Source organism: Electrona antarctica (assembly GCF_951216825.1).
Source record: "Electrona antarctica genome assembly, chromosome: 14".
NCBI lineage: Eukaryota > Metazoa > Chordata > Actinopteri > Myctophiformes > Myctophidae > Electrona > Electrona antarctica.
The window spans coordinates 10,539,340-10,560,877 of record NC_136795.1 but is presented as its reverse complement, the minus strand read 5'-3'; the positions used below and the strand labels follow the sequence as shown (position 1 = coordinate 10,560,877).

Sequence of the window (21,538 nt, the reverse complement as noted above, 5' to 3'; positions counted from 1 at the left end):
CTCCCTCTCCTCCTCTTTTAATTATGCCTCTTTCTCATTGATAAAGGGTGGATTGTCAGTCATTTGGTCTCCTCTCCTTAACTCCTCTCTCCTCCCCTCAGTAGTGTGGGGTTAGTTATTCAGGTCACTGTCTATCATCGAAATGACTCTGCTGACCCACGTCAATTAGACGGTAGTTGTGTGTTTCTCTTCTCCTCTTCATTCCTCTTGTCTTGTCTCCTTCATCAGTAGCATGTGCAACAAGCTTAAATACCTCATTGATTGTAGTTATATGTCTCTTCCCTCCTTCTTCCCTCCTTCTTCCTCTCCTCTCCTCTCCTCTCCTCTCCTCTCCTCTCCCCTCCTTCCTCCTCTCCCCATCTCTTCTCCTCAGTAGCGTGTGGAGTACCAGTCGTTGTCCGTCATCTGAACAAGTTCATTGACCACGTCCAGCAGGTTGTAGTTGTGTTTCTTCAGGAGTCGCTGGTTCAGCGGCCGGTCGCTGAAGCCCATCTCCACCAGCACCGCCATCATGGTGTCCTGGGTGGACGCATCAACGGGAGGCTGGATGGGACAGAAGGCCAAAACGTCATCAAGCTGGCCACACATACTTCAAGCACACTTTGTGTGGCATATGCAAGTTAAGGGGCCGTGTCTGCAGAAAGCCTTTTATGAGCGGAGGATTGTCTCTGTCGGGTGGAAACCTCATGTGTTCAAAACTGTTACTTTTCAGGATTCAAATTTCCAAAATAGCAGATCGAAGTAAGTAGATATGTTATTTTGTATACGTTTGTGTGATGCTATAGTATGATCAAGTAGGGTGTTAATATAGGAAAAAACACACAAAAAGCGGTTTCTGCCCGACATAAACAATATTATGTCCAGAGTGCTCAGCGCTCGCATGATGCGCACAGCGCTTGAACCTGTAGTTGCTGTGCTCGAGCGTTGTGTCATCTGCACTATTAGCCCAAATAACCTAGCTGAAACAACGGTAAACACAAATGTAATAAAGCTGTATTATCTAAAACCCAAATGTACCCTGTTCTACAATGAAGAGTGAAAGTCAATTATTAGGGAGGATATACAAAATGAAAGACATTAGGGAAATCAGAAAACAAGCCCCCACAAGCCATGGGCAAGCGCATTGTATTAAGAAATCACTAAAGCTACTAGGGTTTCCTGTGTGCATGCAACCAGTTTAGTTTACTTTAGTTTTTTTTCTCCCTGTAGGAAATAAAAACGAGTGGGTTTCCGAGGCTACCAGTTTAGCCCGAGTGGCCACATTCTCTTAAGACTAAATATAACTCTCTATGGGTGGCATTGAGTTTGTAGCTGGTTTAACTCAGTGAAAGTATATAATGTAACAGTCAAGTGGATTCTGACATGTGTGTAGCACCGACTAGATGCTGGCCTACAATTTAGGCAGATGCTCTTAAATTGTCTTAATCCAGAGCGATTTACAGTAAGCAAGGACAACACAAGATCATAGAGAAACCAAGAATCAACAATAGGAAAAAAAAACAATAATCTGTACATTGACATACTGTCATTTCCTTCCATTTGAATATATCAACATAAGTACCGCCCCACATAAGCAATAGCTCAAGCTATCAACGCATTGTGATGCAACAGGTTGCAGATCAGTTGTTTTAAGCAAGCGAGACCGCCACGGTCGCACTACTAAATTAGGTGTAAGCAGGGATCATCGTCATCGTCATGCTGGCTTGTGGTGGACAATTTTGTCAATATTTTGTCCATTTTGGGCACAGACATACTCTTTCAGAGCTAAGGGGGACCTTGCAAATAAAACAGTTGAGAACCACTAGTGGTAGTTTATAGTAAATAAGTGTCATACATATTCTGAAGAAAGCCTGGAGAATTGACATTCGGTAATTGGGTCTTATGATCAAAGTAAGATTATAATATTATAATGGTGTGTAAAAAGTCTTTGCCACAGACACATTGTTGACCCCTGCGCGTAACACCTGATCAAAAGCTGGGGAATATCTTACTGACCTGTGTGGGACCTTGACCAGTGAACAGGGCCTTGTAGGCGGACGCTGCTACTGACAGGGCTCCTTTAACAAGACCTCCTGTTATACCCGGATGTCTGGAGAGATATAGCACAGGCTCATTACAAATACATTATCCTCTTATACCTGGTTGTTCAAAGTTCAATGTGTGTGTGTGTGTGTGTGTGTGTGTGTGTGTGTGTGTGTGTGTGTGTGTGTGTGTGTGTGTGTGTGTGTGTGTGTGTGTGTGTGTGTGTGTGTGTGTGTGCGCGTGAGACCTGGGGTCCTCAGGGTTCTCGTCCTCAGCGTCTTCATCATCTGGCGTCTCGTCTGTCAACGGCTGTTTAGAACTGGACCCTGGGATCCAACACACACATGTTGAGTGATTGTCTGATGCTGTTTTGTCACAAAATGAGCATGACTGAGGTATGAGTGACACCCTGGTAATGAAGTGAGTTGCGATCCAGCGAGAGCACCACTACTTCGAGCGACTCAAGGCAGCACGGCTGCACCCCGTCAGCGGAGCTCTCAGCAGGGAGAACTACAGACACTCGCCCTGACAACTTTCATCATTCTTTCTTCATTCAGAACAGGTCAGCTCCATATATGGAGATCTATGTAGTCATAGCACTTTATAGTATATATGTATAGTATGTATAGTATAGTATGTATAGTTTATATGTATAGTTTCATTATATAGATATTACACTGTTACGTTCTCAGCTTACGCATGTTTCATGACTACTTTTTATGTAGTGATGTATTGCCATGATTTTTGTTTTGTTGCTTATTGTAAATCGCTCTGGATTAAGAGAGTCTGCTAAATTGTAAGGGTGGCAGTGGGGGCAGTGTCTTGAGTGTACATGGTTTGATGAGGGCCCCAGTTTTCTCCGGCTGCCGGGCACAGCTGCACTAATAACTTTGGGACGGGCCCGTCTAGAGTTTGAATAGACACAATCACAGCTAAACTTGGTTTCTTCCCAATATAAAAATGGATGAATCCATTATATCCATATATATATATAGTGGGAGTGTTATAACCAACTTTAACTAAATGAGGCACACTGTGTTTGTGTGTGTGGGGGGGGGGGGGGGGTGCGTGCAATGCGCGTGCTCACCCTCCTCTGTCTTCGTTCCTCCCTCAGCGGTGGCAGCTGTATGGTCACTGTCTGTTTGTCCAGCACTCTCTGGACTGAACAACAGAAAAGTAATATATCATACTGTCAATACCACACAACATGAATATACAACCTTTGTTTTGTTTATTTTACATAATACCGTACTGTATCAACAAATCTAACTAACTAAATCAAATAATTAGTCTTGTCATACTTGTCACAAAAAGATCTATAATGTCAGAAGGTGTCATATCACCACGTGGGTTATATTTGTATATATATAATTTAAGTATTTTTGAACATATAACATTTTTGCCTGTTTTCAAATCTTTCCCCAAAACGATTTGTTTTATAATCAATTGAAGCTATTCGTGATCCAGAACGAACTGGAATGCACACTAACAGTGAGCGTCTTCTCCTCATCAGCATACCTGGGTGTGAGGAAGGCTGTGGGCGGAGCCACCACCTCTGGCGTGAGGGGCTCATCGTCCAGAGTCTGAGAGGTACACAGCATGTCGTTGGCACTGCTAGTCCCCGACACCCCCGACTGTTCGGCCCCCGCGGCCTCCCCCCGCTCCCCGTCCGGCGTGGCAGGGTCTGTGCCGTCAGAGGAGGGGGTGTCAGGGTCCGTGGGGGTCTCGGAAAGGATGTCTCCTGGTTGGGAGAGGGCTGAACTGGTGGAGGAAGAGGAATATTAGGAAGAGAGATGGGGTGTTTAAGCAAGTCTGTGTGTGTGTGTGTGCGTGCGTGCGTGCGTGCGTGCGTGCGTGCGTGCGTGCGTGCGTGCGTGCGTGCGTGCGTGCGGTTTCCTGGGCTTCAAATAGAAATAGAATTTTTTTTGTGGACCCTAGGAAGAGTAGCTGCTACTTTGGTGGCAGCTAATGGGGATCCATATGAAAGAATAAAGAATACATCGAGTGGAAAGCTGGACAGTTACTCTGCTGGCTTTGGGGTGTGGTCAGACCGGTCCGACATGAACATGGCTGGGTTAAAAAATACCCTAGTCGAAAGTGTCAAACACTTGACAGGGTCCCCCAAGTGTCTATACTTGTCCCCTTCCTATTGTCGCTCTACACCAAATCTCTTCGCCAACTGTTCGCCTATCATGACATGCCCAAAATGTGGTTAATGTTGGAGGAATGTTGGAGAAACAGAACACAAACGTCCACTAACAAATGCCCACGGTCACCTCTTGAGGGCGCAACAACAGAGGCATCAACGTCATTGTACTGAGTTGAAACTACAAGGGAAGCTAGCATGCCTCCCTGCAGTTGAGCAAATCACTGTCTCCCACGCAGTGTTTAAAAGTGGAGGTTTACGAGAGCATTGTCATCTTCACGATCAAAGCAAGATTACAGGTTGTTAACTAAGCTTTTTCTTTCCATTTGGCTTTATACAAGTCATGCTCCTCACTGTATATTTATATATAAATGTGTACGTTTGAATATTGATGTATGTATGTGTGTGTGTGTGTGTGTGTGTGTGTGTGCGTGCGTGCGTGCGTGCGTGCGTGCGTGCGTGCGTGCGTGCGTGTGTGCATGCGTGCGTGCGTGCGTGCGTACCTGTACATGGAATCCCCCAGTGGCCTGCTGGTGTCGAAGCAGTCAGGGAGGATGATGATGTAATCCTCCGAAGAGGCAGAGGAAGAGCGACTCCTCACTCCGTCTATGTTCCCCTCTTTTTCCTTCTTCCCCTCCATCTCCTCCTCCTCCTCTCCCTCCTTGGTCCCGGGGTCCACGCCGATGCACTCCGTACACAGTTCCAGGTCCGAGGCCCTTGGGGGGGCGGAGAGAGGAGCAGCCGCGGCATTGGGGCCCGGAGCCGCCGAAAGGGGCATGGGCAGAGAGGCTTTGAGGGAGACCGGCAGGTAGGCCCTCAGGGCAGTGGGTGGTTTCATTGGGGAGTCAGGGCTGGTGGGGCTGGTCTCCGGGCTCTGCTCCGTCTTCAACGCTTTGCTTTTCCCACAGGAAGAGGCGGAGCCGCCCTGGACAGCCGGACGCACCACTGAGAGGAAGTTCAAAGAAGGGTTTGTTTTGCAGTATTATAGTTGTGGGTCATTTAAAGTTTCTGTCACGTCAAGGCATGAAATTCAGGGGATTTATAGGGTTCACCTTATACGGAAAACATTCCGCAATGATACAGCGTTTTCATCTAGTCATTCCTGCATTCATGTTGGCTGAATATATTAATAACAGCTGTAAATCTGTGCAGGAATTCCCCACATTATGATTAACATATGCAATTCCCACAATCCTGTACAGAGACTACAGACATCCACAATGCCTTATTCATATATCATCATCGTCCATGTCCAACTCACCTTTACCTGGTGCTGGGCGTGTCCCTCGGAGGGGGGTGGGGTCAGGGCCCTCCTCCAGGGTCAGGGAGCGAATCACAGTCTCACAGACAAACTGGGTCCCACTGATGTCATCCTCACCTTCTTCCTGTGCTGGGACTCCACCCCCTTCTGTTATAGGAGCCGCCCCCTGGGGCACATCTGAAGAAATTGATCATAGCATGATGATGTTCATAATAATTATAATAATAATAACATGCAACTTTATTTGTATTGATGAGTTTAAAATGTAGCCCCACACCTGCCATGTTGGGGACCAACACAGGTGTTTCAATTTGTCTTATTGGCATAGAACTAATGTTCTCTCTTTTTTCTTTTGAGATATTTGGTGTTTACAGTACGTCGTCATAGAACGAAATATTCTGTGGTTCTTGAAAGACGCTCAAAAACACTGACAGTGGCTGAAGACTGTTGTACAGAAACTCCTGCAGTAAATGAGTTAAGACCTGAGGCCGATTCTACAAATGCCTTCTAAATCATTAGTTCTCACACTCTCAAGATCTTTCAAAACAATTCAAAAATAGCAGATGTACAAGCTGGCAGCAATAGCCAATGCAAAAATCTAAAATGGCACAGATGCAGATCCCGGTTTTAATGACGTAAAATCAATTCTAAAACAAACATGCAACCTGTGAAGATAGGTGGCTAATTGTTGTGAAGAGAAAAACAGATTGATTGATTTGATTATCACTATAAATAGGCTTGAACTTCATCCTCTCTTGATTAACAAACTACAAAAAGAACTCCACAGCAGAATGGCATCAATGAAAAACGTTACCCATAAATGCTAGTGACGACCTCAGACCTAGAGAGGGCCTTTGTCGTGCATGTGGGTTTCATGGCGAAAAGGGGACATGCAGGGACTCATGTCTGGATGGATGCATGCATGGAGGGATAGACGAATGGAAGGAGGGATGGATAGATGAACCGACGACAATGATGCATTCTATCGGTTCATCTATCCATCCCTGCCAATAATGAACGAACGGAGAGAAGGAGCAAGGAGAGGGAGGGAGTGAGAACCAAAGAAATGAGAGAGTCTGCAAAAGTGAAAGATGTGTAGCTGTAGAATCAACCAGACTCTATACAGTAATGTTGCACGTTTCCTGTTCAATAACTTTATGTTACCAGGATACAGATCTGATTCAAGTAGGTGAGTACAGTTTCAACTAAGGATATGACTCTTTTGGTAATATTCATGATGATTCCATTTCAGTTATTGGGGTTACGATCTGATTCAAAACGATTCCCGGTTGAAAATTGATTCAGTACATAGGGGTATTTCAGGGTCTACTCTGTATAGTAGGGTCAGGGTGACTGAGCACAAGCTCAGTGGGTGGATCGGGAACTCAAGTGGGTGGATCCCTCAGGCACCTATAAGGCACAATCTGGGATTCCAAGCGGTGAAAGCAGCCAACAAGTTTAATCAGAAATCAGTAGGTACTGATGTGAGGTGGCCTTACCAGCTGGGGTGTCGTCAGGGACACACTCCAGTTCCTGGACGATATTGATGTCCAACAACTCAAAGGACAGCAGATCCTAAGAAAGACAGAGATGCACTTCAGAGAAGATATTTGCCCGGAACACGGCTTCACTTCACACATAATGAATTATATATTTAAAAGAAATGCTATGCAACCTATTCTTGGTTCTGAGTCATGCTTGAAATGCCCTTCCTGGCCCAGTATAGTGTAATACTAATACCAGAGGTAGCAGTAGTACCTGTGCAGTGAGCAGGTCCACTGATGGAATGTAGTACTCCTCCTGGTCTACTGACATCAGAGGTTGGTCCCTGGAGGAGGTACACGACTTACTGTCCTTAGACGCTCCCAGCGGATTCTTACCCTACAGAACACAACACAACACAACAGAATAGATTACTAAAAAGTAAAACATACAGTAAAATAGAACAGAATAGAACAGATTACAACTACTAGGGGTGAACACAAAAAAAACATTGATTATTAAAATGATTATAATTCTTTTATGTCAGAATGATTGACTGACTTTATTTGGTGCATTGAATTGATGATTCAACTTTTCATGGTGTATATTGTCTAATTTATTTTTTTGTAGTATAAAAAAAGGAAAGTAACTTGGGGGAACAACATCATAATATAGAAACGCAACAATCGCTGAATCGCAGAATCACAATATAATCAAGAATCGCAATATAAATTGCAGGGCGACACCAGTATCCTACCTGTGGCGTGACGCAGGGCGACACCAGTATCCTACCTGTGGCGTGACGCAGGGCGACACCAGTATCCTACCTGTGGCGTGACGCAGGGCGACACCAGTATCCATCCTACCTGTGGCGTGACGCAGGGCGACACCAGTATCCTACCTGTGGCGTGACGCAGGGCGACACCAGTATCCTACCTGTGGCGTGACGCAGGGCGACACCAGTAACCTACCTGTGGCGTGACGCAGGGCGACACCAGTATCCTACCTGTGGCGTGACGCAGGGCGACACCAGTATCCTACCTGTGGCGTGACGCAGGGCGACACCAGTATCCTACCTGTGGCGTGACGCAGGGCGACACCAGTATCCTACCTGTGGCGTGACGCAGGGCGACACCAGTAACCTACCTGTGGCGTGACGCAGGGCGACACCAGTATCCTACCTGTGGCGTGACGCAGGGCGACACCAGTATCCTACCTGTGGCGTGACGCAGGGCGACACCAGTATCCTACCTGTGGCGTGACGCAGGGCGACACCAGTATCCCATCAGCCATCATGGCAGCAGGCGCCAGGGGATCGACCACGATGCTGCACCACACTCTGGGTCCAAACTGCTCTCCCCCGTGGGCCAGGCGCCAGTGAGAGGTGTAGGAGCCCTCCACACTGGGGGCACACAATGCTACGCTCACCACTCCGACCTGGACGCACACACACACACACACACACACAGACACAGACACACACACACACACACACACACACACACACACACACACACACACACACACACACACACACACACACACACACTTAACCACAAGAACCCCAGTGTTCCTATTCTAGTTTTATATGTCCAGGTTTTAAGCCATTAAAACCTGGACACCACCACTGTTACTGTGTAAAAGGTTTTTAAACTAACATTGATCATTTTGATCCAATTTTGAATATTGTGGGAGTCTGTGGTGTTACCAGGGTCAAGTTGGATTGAATATCAAATGGATGGCACATTTCATGCTAGCAGAAACTACATTTGCACCAGAAGAATACAGCAGAAATACCCCAAAACTCGAAACATATATTTATTACATACAAAAACAGTAGTAAAGTAAGTGTGTGTGTGTCTCTGTGTGTGTGTCTCTGTGTGTGTGTGCGTGCGTGCGTGCGTGCGTGCGTGCGTGCGTGCGTGCGTGCGTGCGTGCGTGCGTGCGCGCACGCGTGCGTGCGTGCGTGGGGAACTGCCCATAGATCCGAAGTCCCGTTAGTCCGAACATGCATTAAGGTTGGCGAACATGCACTGATCCCATGCTTGCGGTTATGTTTAGGTTAGGGTTAGAGATAGGGATAGTAATTTCGGAACAATGAACCTTCTGACTAATGATACGGCACCTGTGCGTGCGTGCGTGCGTGCGTGCGTGCGTGCGCCGTGCGTGCGTGCGTGCGCCGTGCGTGTCTGTAGAAGATGACAAATGTAACCATATATATTATCTATCATGTATCCCACCCCCATATCCTTTTATGTTGGCTCATCTTATTGGCACTCCTCTCATGTCCTATTCTCGACTCCATCTCCTATTTCCTCCCCTTTGCATCTCTCCTCTGCTCTGCTGTCAGATTCATTATTCTCCTCTCTTCTCACCTGTCCTGGCTGTAGGAAGGGAACAGCCACCTCTCTCCATCGGTCTCCAGAGCCCACCGCCAGGTTACCCCACATGAACTTCAACTGGAGGGAGAGGCAAAGAAACAAGGTCAACTATCAGCTTTAACCACATGAACCCTAGCGTCCCTATTCTGGTGTGAACATTTGGCAAAAATAGCACATCTACAAGCTCGCAGACTGGCTTTAAATCAAAGATATTATTTAGTGCACAGCAAAAAGAGAGTGGGGCCTCTTACAGAGAGTGGGGCCTCTTACAGAGTGGTTAACACAATCCCTCCCGTCACCATAGGCGGTAATGTGAGGCCAGTGCCAACAGAATGAACGATATAAGCAGAGAAGAAGAAGCATTATCCGGCTGACCTGGAAGTGATTGTAGATTAAAGTATACCTTGGTTTCGGCGCCCCAGCTGATCGTTCCAGTGTTCCTCATCTTCCAATACTTGATGAACTTGGTTCCAGGTCGGAGTCGGGTCCCATCTGGAAGGTTCTCGTCCAGGAACAGAGCCGTCATGGCCGGGATCACCAGGGGACACGGGCGCTTTGGACGCCTGGGTCGCAAGAAAAACACGCTTTAAATTAGAATATAATTTAAATTAAGACACGTCCCAGTTTTTCCTGTACCAGGTTCCAGTTAAAGCCCCCCGTGCCCCTTCCCCACTTGTCATCGACTCCCTCCCCCTGTTTTGAGGTGATGGCTATTCAATGACAGGCGCGAGTCACAATGGGAATGAGAAGGGTGGGGGGGGGGGGGGTGCTTTGGAACTGGAACCGGAATAGGAAATACAGCGATGCCTGATGGACTGTTGTGAAAGACATGCCATGCAGTTACACAAAGTCAACTCATTGAACAAAAAGAAAAAAACTGAACCCACCCTTGAGAATTGTTGAGTTGAAACCAGTGGTTTATTTTATCTATGAAGTCGTGACACAAAACACTAAACACTGACACACACTGATAGCCCGGCTTCAGCCCCTGAATCGCTAGCCACGGCCATTGAAAAAAATATGTTCTGGAGGTGAAACGAAATCCAGGCTAACATGCTGACCTCAATATTCCCCTATCTAAGGTATTTACAGTCACTGAGAATGAGTCACCATCCACTTCTGGCCTGAGACCGACCAAAGTCTGAGTCAGAGTTAGTAACTTTTACTGTATGTCACACATAATCACTGTCAGGGTTGCAGTACACTCTCACAGATGCATAATGGCCGTTTTCCTCTCTTATCTGGTTTTGTCATATAGCTGCTAACTTACTCAGGGCTGTGGTGCTGCGTGGCCCGCGGCTGCAAGAGAACGGGGGAGGAGCTCCCGTCTCGGTGGGCGGAGCTCCACTGTAAGCCCCGCCTCTCCATCCTCAGCTGCTTCCTGATCTCCTTGACCTCGGCCTTCAGCTGCCGCTTCTCCGCTTTGAGGCGCTGTTTCTCTGCTTTGCGGAAGCTACGGTCCCCCCGCCTGTAGAACCTGGATTCACACACACAAATACAGATGAAGCTACGGTCCCCCCGCCTGTAGAACCTGGATTCACACACACAAATACAGATGAAGCTACGGTCCCCCCCGCCTGTAGAACCTGGATTCACACACACAAATACAGATGAAGCTACGGTCCCCCCCGCCTGTAGAACCTGGATTCACACACACAAATACAGATGAAGCTACGGTCCCCCCCGCCTGTAGAACCTGGATTCACACACACAAATACAGATGAAGCTACGGTCCCCCCGCCTGTAGAACCTGGATTCACACACACAAATACAGATGAAGCTACGGTCCCCCCCGCCTGTAGAACCTGGATTCACACACACAAATACAGATGAAGATATGGTCCCCCCGCCTGTAGAACCTGGATTCACACACACAAATACAGATGAAGCTACGGTCCCCCCCGCCTGTAGAACCTGGATTCACACACACAAATACAGATGAAGATATGGTCCCCCCGCCTGTAGAACCTGGATTCACACACACAAATACAGATGAAGATATGGTCCCCCCGCCTGTAGAACCTGGATTCACACACACAAATACAGATGAAGATATGGTCCCCCCGCCTGTAGAACCTGGATTCACACACACAAATACAGATGAAGCTACGGTCCCCCCCGCCTGTAGAACCTGGATTCACACACACAAATACAGATGAAGATATGGTCCCCCCACCTGTAGAACCTGGATTCACACACACAAATACAGATGAAGAGTCAAATAGAGAAGCATAATACATATTCCAATAAACAAAACAAACACTTCGAAATTGCAATAATATTCCGTATATCAAGAATCCACCTCAACATTGCTAGTTGTTTTCATATATTTTTTAACACAAACGTGAACTGTAACAATTTTAACAATAACTCTAAAATGAGTAACTGTTTCATTTATTTCAATACTCTCAGAAAACGTGCATCTTGGTGAGACTGAATAGCATGTTTTTTTTATTATTATTTTTAGGTCAAGACCAGAAAATCTATGTTCAGGGATAGATAGAGGTGTCATGGACAGATAATGACAAATGTTTTCCTATACCTGCTGTGGTCCGGTGCTGGAGAGCCGTGTTCGGGGATGGACAGAGGAGTCCTGGCCCTCACCAGGTTGTGACTGGGGTCATGAGAGAAGCTACAGGGTTCACAAAGAGTACAGGACGTACACACACTGGATAGAGACAGAGAGAGAGAGAGACAGAGAAGGGAGGAAAATATCTATTAGTTTAGCCATCATACACAAAAATGCCATTAGAGAAACTGATCTAAATGATGCATGAAATACAGCATCAAGCTACAGTAGTACCTTCACAGGGCAGATGCTCTTTAAACACCACTGAGAAACATTTAAACTCCTAACTCAGAAATGTACCAAGCCTTCCTCCAATGGAGTACTCTCTTTATAAAGAGACAGAAGGTGATCACTGCTAGTCCCCGTACGATTAAGGTTCTGGGCAACAGCGCCTGGCTTTATATAGGACCAGAAAGGGAAAGTACTTGTGGTTGGAGTGAGTCGGGGTGTTGCCATGAACAGAAACTTAGCACTAGTGTTAGGTTTCGTAATCCAGTTCAAGTAAACAAACACGATGTCAGCGTCTTGTGTTTACTTCTACTAAATTCCCCTTCGTTTCCCTTCTCTTGCATCAACATCCCGCTCTCTCCTTATCCCTCCTGTACTCTCTCTTCCATTCCATCTTTCGTTTTCACCATTATATTACAGGTAACCCCCCATTTTATGAAACATGCAGACTCCACAACAACCAATCAGAAGATCATTTTGGGGACTCCGGACCCCACTTTGAGAATAAATAGGGTATATGTACAGCAGCCATTTTGGAAAGAACTCTTCCTAGCTACATCAGGGCCACTTCCCTACTTCCTTCAAAGGTGTTGCCGATGATACTAATTGAGGCTCCATTTAGTGTACAGTGGTTATCAAACGTTTTAATTTCAAGGACCCTCAGAACTCTCAGAGTGTACAAATGGAACCAAATGGACCCGCAAGGGTCCATTTGGTTCCATTTGTACACTCTGAGAGTTACACACCCTCACAGGGCCATTTGGAACCCATTCAAGCACACTTTGGGACACACTGGTGTAGCAGAGTGTTTCCAGTGAGCAACACGCAGTAGCAGCAACCGGACTCCGTTTGACCAAAATGGAACAGAGCTTTAATTAGTATCATCGGTAACACCTGTGAAGGAAGTCCGGAAGAAGAGGCCCGGAAGTAGGAAGAGTTATTCTGCGTGCATAATAAATATACCCCATGTGTGGTGCTCAACCTCGCCTCACCTGCACTGGTATCCTCCTCCGGTGGTCTGCCCCCGGCAGGAGGAGCAGGGAGGGGTGGAGGACGAGGAGGAGGGCGCGCCCGGCAGCGTCGAGGAGGACACCTCGGGGACCTGCTGGGCCTCGTCTGGGCCTCCTGCCGCCGCTCCTCCACCTCCCCCCGCTCCTCCTCCTCCTCCTCCACCCCCTCCGCCACCCAGGGGCTTGTGGATGCAGCACTGGCCAGAGAACTCCCTGCAGATCTTCTCCACCGCCTCACGCACCACCTGGTCCTTGAACTGGAGGGGGGAGGACAGAGAGAGAGAGAGAGAGATGTAGATAGTAGGGTGGAGGTAGAGACAGATTTGGTATGAGAGAAGAGGGGAAAAGTAAAGTGTCAAGAATGGGGAAACACAGAGATGGATAAAGTAATTGCATCCGTTCATTATTATGTTATTATTATTATTATTCCAGAAATGGTTCCATTTGTGTAAAGACACTGTATAGTTTGTCCTGTAGAGTGCACAGACCTTCTCCATGTAGGAAGTGAACCAGGCCGGAGGAGTCTTGTCTTCTTCTTTGGTCCCCTTTAGTTCCTTCAGAATCACCTTGGGAAGAGAAGACAAGAGTTCATCAGGTGCGTCAACAGATTCTACAAAAAGTCTTCCAAATCCTGACAGTTTTCTGAAATACCTATGTTTCTATGTCAGTGGTAACTCAAAATATTAATAGTATTTGGCTGCCGACCCGCATCTGAAAATAAGTTGTTTCAGGGACCGGGAGCAAACATATGTGTTAAAACCGTTGCTGTGAAATAATTATATATTCAAAGATTTGCACACATTTCCACGATTAAAAAAAAATAGCAGATCTGCTATTTTCAACATATAACGTTTTAAATATTGGTTAAAAGCTATAAGGTGACGCAGATGCGTCCTCAGGTCTAAACGGGTTTACATTCTGTCCGTGCTGTTTCCGTTTCATGTTGGTGTATGACCTCGCACGCAACTACCACACCACTATCACCACCACAGGTTTTGTGCAACAGGTCCTCGCTGCACGACCCACTGGGGGGAGACCCCCTGGCAGACCAAGGACCAGATGGGAGGATTATATCTCCACACTGGCACTGGAACGCCTCAGGATCCCCCAGTGGGAAGTTGCTAATGTTGCTCTGGAAAGGGAAGTCTGGAGCTCTCTGTTGGAATTGTTAACGCCTTATTTGGAAACTAAAAGATGTGTGTCCCTTTGTTCCTTATTGTTGGGAATCAATGACACACAAAGTTCAATCAGATCATACACATGCTATAATACAGGTTGTAAATATAATATACAAAGCATTGCACATACTGTGTGAGTATACTGTATACAGTGAGTTGACAACCACAACCCTTAGCAACATGTTTAAAATCTTGCTAGGGCCCCAGACCATAGCCTGGCATGGCCAGACTAATATCACTGCATAGATATTAGTCTGGAACTTCGGTGTGGAAGATTTATTTACAAACAGATTCCAACATCACAGCAAAAAAGTTTCACTTTGAATAGTGGCTGATTGGTCACCCACAACTATGGGGTGAGCGAAATGTAATTCAAACTGAGGAGTGCCAGACCAATCTCCCCAGGGAATGTTCTTTTCCTGTGGCAGATTTGTCTGGTTTCCAGGCTATCCAGACCCCAGACTGGGAAACACTGGACTATACAAGCAAAAACCAAGAAGTGTATATGCATTAATGGATACAATGAGCTTTCTTACCATGCCCTGTTCGGGGACAGCGGCCTGGATCTTGCGGCTCACCACCTGGGCCAGGGCGGGGCAGTGCTGTGGCGGTCTGAAGCCTCTCTTGGGCTCCGCTCCGCTGGACTTGGTGGTGGTGGTGGTGGTGGTGGTGGTGGGGACGCGCGCTGGCTGGCCTCGCGTCTCATACACGTTCATGTGCAGACGGTTGCCTTGCCTCGACGCACTCTACGGAAAGAGAGAACACGCCAACCAGTTAGAGTCACCGGTCAGATGTGCAGCCCCCGTTTGAGCTGAACTGAATACATGACGTTGCACTAATTTAATTTGATCAATTTGATTTGGTTTGTTTCAATTTCAAATTTTCAATGCATTTAAAGGACCACTTCACCACTTTTCAACCTATCTTCATATAGTAGGTCCTCACAAATAATCATGAAAAAATGGCGCAATTTTGTTCTACTCTGTCTGTGTCCCATGGGAGGGCTGTGGGCAGTTCAGAAACCGTCTTCCAGTGACATCATCGATGGGGAATACAAGCTAATAGAAACTGCAGGTTTACTAGTCCTGAAAAGTTGCAATGCGAAAATGGAAGCCATCGTTCTCACGATAATGAAAATCTAAACATTTTTGTAAAAAGATCTTGTTTAAAAAACAATCTGCCTAATGATGATGTCACTGGAAGACGGTTTCTAAAATGCCCACAGCCCTCCTATGAGACACAGACTGAGTAGAAAAAAATCATGCCATTTTATCATGATTATTAGTGAGGACCTATTATATGAAGATAGGTTGAAAAGTGGTGAAGTGGTCCTTTAATTAAACAAGCTCAAATGTGTTGCATCACATTGTGACGCCTACTGTATACTGCCTTGAGGGGCACCGTGAATGAACCAATATGTCATATATTAACAGACTAAAATAGATAACATAAAGGCATAGACATAGTACAACTATGGAAATGTAAACCAAATACAACTTTACAACTTACTTTCAATGCCTCCTCATACTCAGCTGTACAGAGAGCAGAAACCATGTTAATAATGTTATTGAACATCTCATATTCATAACAATAACTTCCATATTAATTCATGGTTGTGTTATTTGTGTGCGTGTGTGCGTGTGTGCTGCGTGCGTGTGTGTACTTTGCATACCTTGGCTGTTGATGGACACCTGTAACAACAAAAGAACAAATATGTAAATTATATTATCCATTCAATTGCTTAGCAATTTGTCGTTTTTTGGGCATGTTTTTCTTTTCTATTCTAAATGTACATTTATGACTTCATTTTGCTTTTATAAGAACATTTCTGCATTTGTATGGATAATCAGCATCAAAACATGATTTGACACGTGTCAAAACTACACAAAACACTGAAATTGCAACTGCTTCCACTGTATTGCCATTGTATAAGGAAAACATGTCATTCAGAAGATACTGCAACAATAACAAGCTGCAAATGAGACCACTTCATTGTGGATTAATTACTACATTGTCAAACTGTCTGAAAATACTGTTCACAGATCTCAACTGTGGAATGACAGCAATGAAAGCCTATCAGAGGATGTCACCAAAGTATATTAGAGACATGTCACCACTTTGGAAGAGTCATATCACAATGAGACAACTGTAAAGTTAACACCTCTTCTCCCAGGAGCAAAATAAAAACGTAACGTAAATTAAATACTATAAAGGGTTGCAGATATTCAGATGTCGGATTGTCGGCTAATCAAATGCTTTAATATTGTTTGTAGCCTCCGGCTGGTAAAGTTTAAGCATGGGTTTGGTGTGGTTTCATTCATTCACTATAATTAGGTTAGGCACTTAACTGGCCCAATATACTTTGTCTTTGATGAATAGTTAAAATAGCCGATCAACAAGCTCTGCTATCTACAATAAAAATATAATACATGTAACATGTACAGTATATTTGACCACAACCAGCAGGTCATGTGTTTATTATGTCTACGGTTATGGTGCAGATCTGGGCAGGGCATTCACGAAACAGTGTGAGAGAGGTTTGGGTTTCTACATGGCTTAATAGCTTTTCTTTTACTGCATGACGGATGAATATCCACCACCCCTGCGTTAAAACAGGTTGTCACATCTCCAATATGGTGATGTGTTCATTCATTGACTCACCTCCTCGCTCTCCTCGTCAAAATAGGTCACCTGCAGATTACATAGGCCAAAGGAACGCTTTACCTGCACACACACACACACACACACACACACACACACACACACACACACACACACACACACACACACACACACACACACACACACACACACACACACACACACACACACACACAGTTAAAGACAGAGCATCAATGAGACGGTTTGTCCTAAAGGGCAACAAATGAGGAGAGATAGAAAAGGCAAGGTGGGAGATAGAGAGAGTGTGAGAGAAAAACCAAAATGACAGAGAGAACAGAGAGAGAAGGGATGGAGATTGTGGACAGGACAGAAAGCGACCTGGATTTCAGACAAAACAATCATTTCAATGAGGGTGAACTCAGTGACTCAGCCTGTAGTGAGTACTAGTGACGAGGTGTGTGTGTGCGTGCGTGCGTGCGTGCGTGCGTGCGTGCGTGCGTGCGTGCGTGCGTGCGTGCATACAAATGTATGTCCAAAAATGTGAAAAGTTGGGTTCGAACTGGCAACCTTGCGGTTACCATCCAGCCACTCTACCCCTGTGGCTCTATAGTCTATATAGTAGTATATAGCTATATAGTTGCATAAAATTAAGTTCAGTTAATGAATACGTCATATTTACATAATATTTAAGTTTGTATACCTAATTTAAAATGTGTACCTATCAAAATATATATTTGTGTATAATTAAATTACTTCTATTCTCCTCTTCCCCTTTTTTCTATCTCTCTCTCCTTCTCTCCATTTCTTCCTCTCTCCATCCCTGCACAGTCTAGCAGTGGAACTACAACTCAACAGGCTGACATCTGCAACTCAGCAGCACTCAGAGAAATGAACTTCTCCCCGTTATAATTACGAATGGACCATAAATCCAGCAGTCCATGTACGCCAGTGAGATGTATTTCAGCCTAGTATTAGCCTCCTCAACAACAATGTGGAGTTTTCCCCTTGGTTGCAGTTTTTGCCAGGTGCTTGAAAAGCATCCTGGCCTACATTCACTACTACCTCTAGTAGCGACCGTAGTAGACACTTTTTTTATGATTGGCTGCCTCGTCTCTAGGCTGCCAATGGGAGAATTACCCATAAAATCCATAGTCTGAACGGCATTAAACCCATACTCTGAACACCGCAGCGTGAAGCCGTGAGCTGATAGGCAGAGGCTGTGACACACACACTGACTATAGATGTTCATAAACGAGAGTGTTCTGCACCTGGCAGTTATGACTCGTCATTCTTGTTTTTCTATGACAGCCATGTTGGCAATTAGCAGTCCAGGCGTGTTGCTAAGTAACTGCTGATTGTAAGGTGGCTCTTGTTTTAAAACAACTGTGTTCTTGTCTGGTGAACAGTTGGGAGTTGGCGAACAGTTATATTCTCCTAATGCTATACATACACCCGACCCATCCAGGCTTTTTATTAAGCCTATTTGACGTTTTCTCGTTCACGATCTAAAATATTGATGAGTCCATCTGCAAGTCTCACCTTTATCATTGCATGTCATCTGTCTCCTCATATGCCTGCAGGCTAGCCTCTGTCTCCGATATCTTAACCACTTTGTTGACCGGGAGGCCCCCAGGGTCTATACTTGGTCCCCTCCTTTTTTTCCTCTCCTTCTACAACAAACTCCTTCACTGAAAATAGCCGATCTAAAAGCTCACAGCGTGTCACAGGAGTTTATAGCTATGGTCACTATTATGACATGCCCTGAACAGGGATGCTATGCTATAGGAGTATAGGGTTATCATCTCAGTGAGGGTTTATCAGGAGACCTATCATAGATGACGCGTGATGTTTGCATGTGCCGACACAGGCAACCTGTTCTGTAACACTTTACATAAAGGTTGGTTCTATAATGCCTTATAATCGCATTTATATTATGCATTATAATGAGCTTATGACAAGGCATTCTAGCACTTATATACTTATATAAACCTTTATAAGCATGTATGACAACTTATAATTACGTTTATAACGTATTATAAGTGCTGGTCATAATACATTATAAGCTCAGTGGAACAGCATAATTATAAACATTTCTAAGAGTTATAATGCCTTATAGTTGCATCATGCATTAAAATTAGGTTATATAATGCATTATAGACACCAAACTTAATAGAAATTCTTACCACAAATTATACTGCTTTAATGGGACAAAATAAAGCTAAGTTTAACTATCACCTTCAAATCATCATTTGTCATATTTAGATTAAAGTCTTGTTTTGTAAATGATAGGTGACATGGCTGGTCATCTTCCTCTCTCCCTCTGACTCCCTCTATCCCCTCCTTTCTAAATGATAGGTGACATGGCTGGTCATCTTCCTCTCTCCCTCTGACTCCCTCTATCCCCTCCTTTCTAAATGATAGGTGACATGGCTGGTCATCTTCCTCTCTCCCTCTGACTCCCTCTATCCCCTCCTTTCTATCCGTCTCTGCCTCATCACGTTACAAATAAACTCATTAAATTAAGTGAATAATGAATGGATGGATGGATGGATGGATGGATGGATGAATTAATTGATGGGTGGGTGGGTGGATGGATGAATGAATGAATGAATTGATGGGTGGGTGGGTGGGTGGATGGATGGATGGATGGATGGATGAATGAATGAATGGATGGATGGATGGATGGATGAATGGATGAATGGATGGATGAATGAATGAATTAATTAATTCATGAAAAGTGAAAGTACCCATAGTCCATGTTCACAACAAACTGAACAGGGTACCAGGCAGCACAGCTATAGGCCATTACTCAACATGTTGTTTCCTAGGTTTGGTTAATTCTGTTTTCTCCACTCAGCCCTGAAGTCCCAGCCAACGGATTTGTGCCAACTCAACACTAGAGTCCAGCTGCTGCTGAGAATGAGATTTGCACTTCATGACTCATTTGAATGCAACCACAGTGATAAAGCTGTGTGTGTGTGTGTGTGTGTGTATGTGTATGTGTATGTGTATGTGTATGTGTGTGTGTGTGTGTGTGTGTGTGTGTGTGTGTGTGTATGTGTGTGTGTGTGTGTGTGTGTGTGTGTCCACTGTTTGTTTGAAAGAGTGCTGATGTATTTACAGCTGATTTGTTGCGGGCGAGCAACAAATCGTTTCTGGTGAGCTACAAATCCAGAATCAAAAGCAAAATTTCATATTTTTTTTTTAAGATGCAGCAATATTGTTCACCGCTGAGCTTGGCTATAGTGAACCAATTGTATTTAAATAAATACAAGAATGACACTTTTTGATGAATGGCCTTGTCACTTGGTTGGTATATCTGGGTGATATAATGTAACGTTGTTAATGATGTTGCTATAGCAACACTATGATTGTGTGATTTTCTGTGTGTCATCTAATTGTGCTTGTCTGTCTGTCTGCTACCAGGCAAGACACACACACACACAAACACACACACACACACACACACACACACACACACACACACACAGTCTAAAGTTCTGCAGTAAGGGCCTACATGCTTGTCAATGTATCTTAAGCACAATTAGCCTACTAATAGAAAATAGTGCTTATCAGGGGAAACCTTAACTCTATTTCCAGCAGTGGAATAATAAATAGACCTGTCTGTCAGACTGATGCAGCCTTGCTGGCCTGCATGTGCACCTCTACAGTCCAGGTGTAGACAAAGAGGAAAAAGATAGTAGGGTGGCTTTCACTTGCCGAAATATAGTCTACAATGTAGATCCATTAGATTTATCCACACAGCACTGACCTAAAATGTGTATTCTACACGGATTCTGTCTTTCAGTTGTGAGGTTTGCGTCCAAGATGTTGATCATCAACATTCGCTGCCTGATGATATTACAAAATCACACATCACGACTCACACAAACACGACATGGATGACAGCAGGTTTAAATGACGGTAAATGATGGTGCGGCCCTGCTCTTATAGCTTGGTGACACTCTGTCTTGTCTGTCGTGTCGTTCATGTGTCCTCTCATGATGAATGATGACATATACTGTCTCTCTGTCCGTCTGTCGTTCATCCGTCTCTTACCATGGCCTCCATCGACTCCCAGCTCTTGGTCTCGGAGCCCGACAGGAGAAAATTCTTCGCATTCCCCCGAAAATTCACCTTCAGATTGATGTAGAAGTCCATGGCTGCGCCTGTCTCTGATCCTGCGCGTTACCACATATTATAAACGATGACAATGTATCGTTTGGGGGTTTATTTCTGTTTTTAAGGGCGAGTAATTGAGGTTAATCTCGCCGATTCTCTCTGTACTGTGACTTATCTGTGGGATGAGATGAGACGTATTTTCTGTTTACATCAGAGCCCTGGCCCCGCCCACAAAGCGATCACATGTCCGGAAAAAGGAGAGCTCCGTCTTCTGTAGTATCACCGCTGCGCAAAGACGCGCAACCACCACTCTGCGCGCAACCAGTGCTAACGTTTGACACTTGACTACACTAGATGGCAGTATTGGGTAAATGATGGAACTTTCAATGGCAGAAACACTAGGCCAGTGGTTCTAAAACTTAAACTCTAACTAATCTTACTGTCCAATACTTAGATAGCGACATGTTTATTATGATTTTTTAGATAGCGACATTTTGACAGGTAGTTGCTGCTGTCA

The 21,538-nt window shown here is 45.0% G+C and overlaps 1 protein-coding gene across 1 annotated transcript; it reads right to left on the bottom strand.

The window, feature by feature from the left end:
- Positions 1-361: 361 nt before the first annotated feature.
- nbr1b (NBR1 autophagy cargo receptor b) lies at positions 362-21,107 on the bottom strand. Its single transcript, XM_079520396.1, has 21 exons — positions 20,959-21,107; positions 16,939-17,001; positions 15,950-15,968; positions 15,787-15,809; positions 14,814-15,023; positions 13,588-13,665; positions 13,082-13,356; positions 11,835-11,960; positions 10,563-10,769; positions 9,696-9,855; positions 9,287-9,370; positions 8,163-8,348; positions 7,188-7,310; positions 6,929-7,004; positions 5,430-5,606; positions 4,672-5,113; positions 3,541-3,783; positions 3,110-3,183; positions 2,270-2,348; positions 1,996-2,089; positions 362-543 (listed from the first exon to the last, which is right to left on the bottom strand). Exons 1-21 carry the CDS (start codon positions 21,058-21,060, stop codon positions 370-372), a joined length of 3,015 nt encoding a protein of 1,004 aa, XP_079376522.1. The 5' UTR covers positions 21,061-21,107; the 3' UTR covers positions 362-369.
- Positions 21,108-21,538: the final 431 nt, after the last annotated feature.

Coding starts and splice junctions, on each gene's coding strand:
- nbr1b (XM_079520396.1), bottom strand. CDS start 21,060: ATGGACTTCTACATCAATCTGAAGGTGAATTTTCGGGGGAATGCGAAG. Junction 11,961..13,081: donor GGAGGAGGATACCAGTGCAG/GTGAGGCGAGGT, acceptor GTCTCTATCCAG/TGTGTGTACGTCCTGTACTC. Junction 3,184..3,540: donor ACAGCCTTCCTCACACCCAG/GTATGCTGATGA, acceptor TCTGTTGTTCAG/TCCAGAGAGTGCTGGACAAA.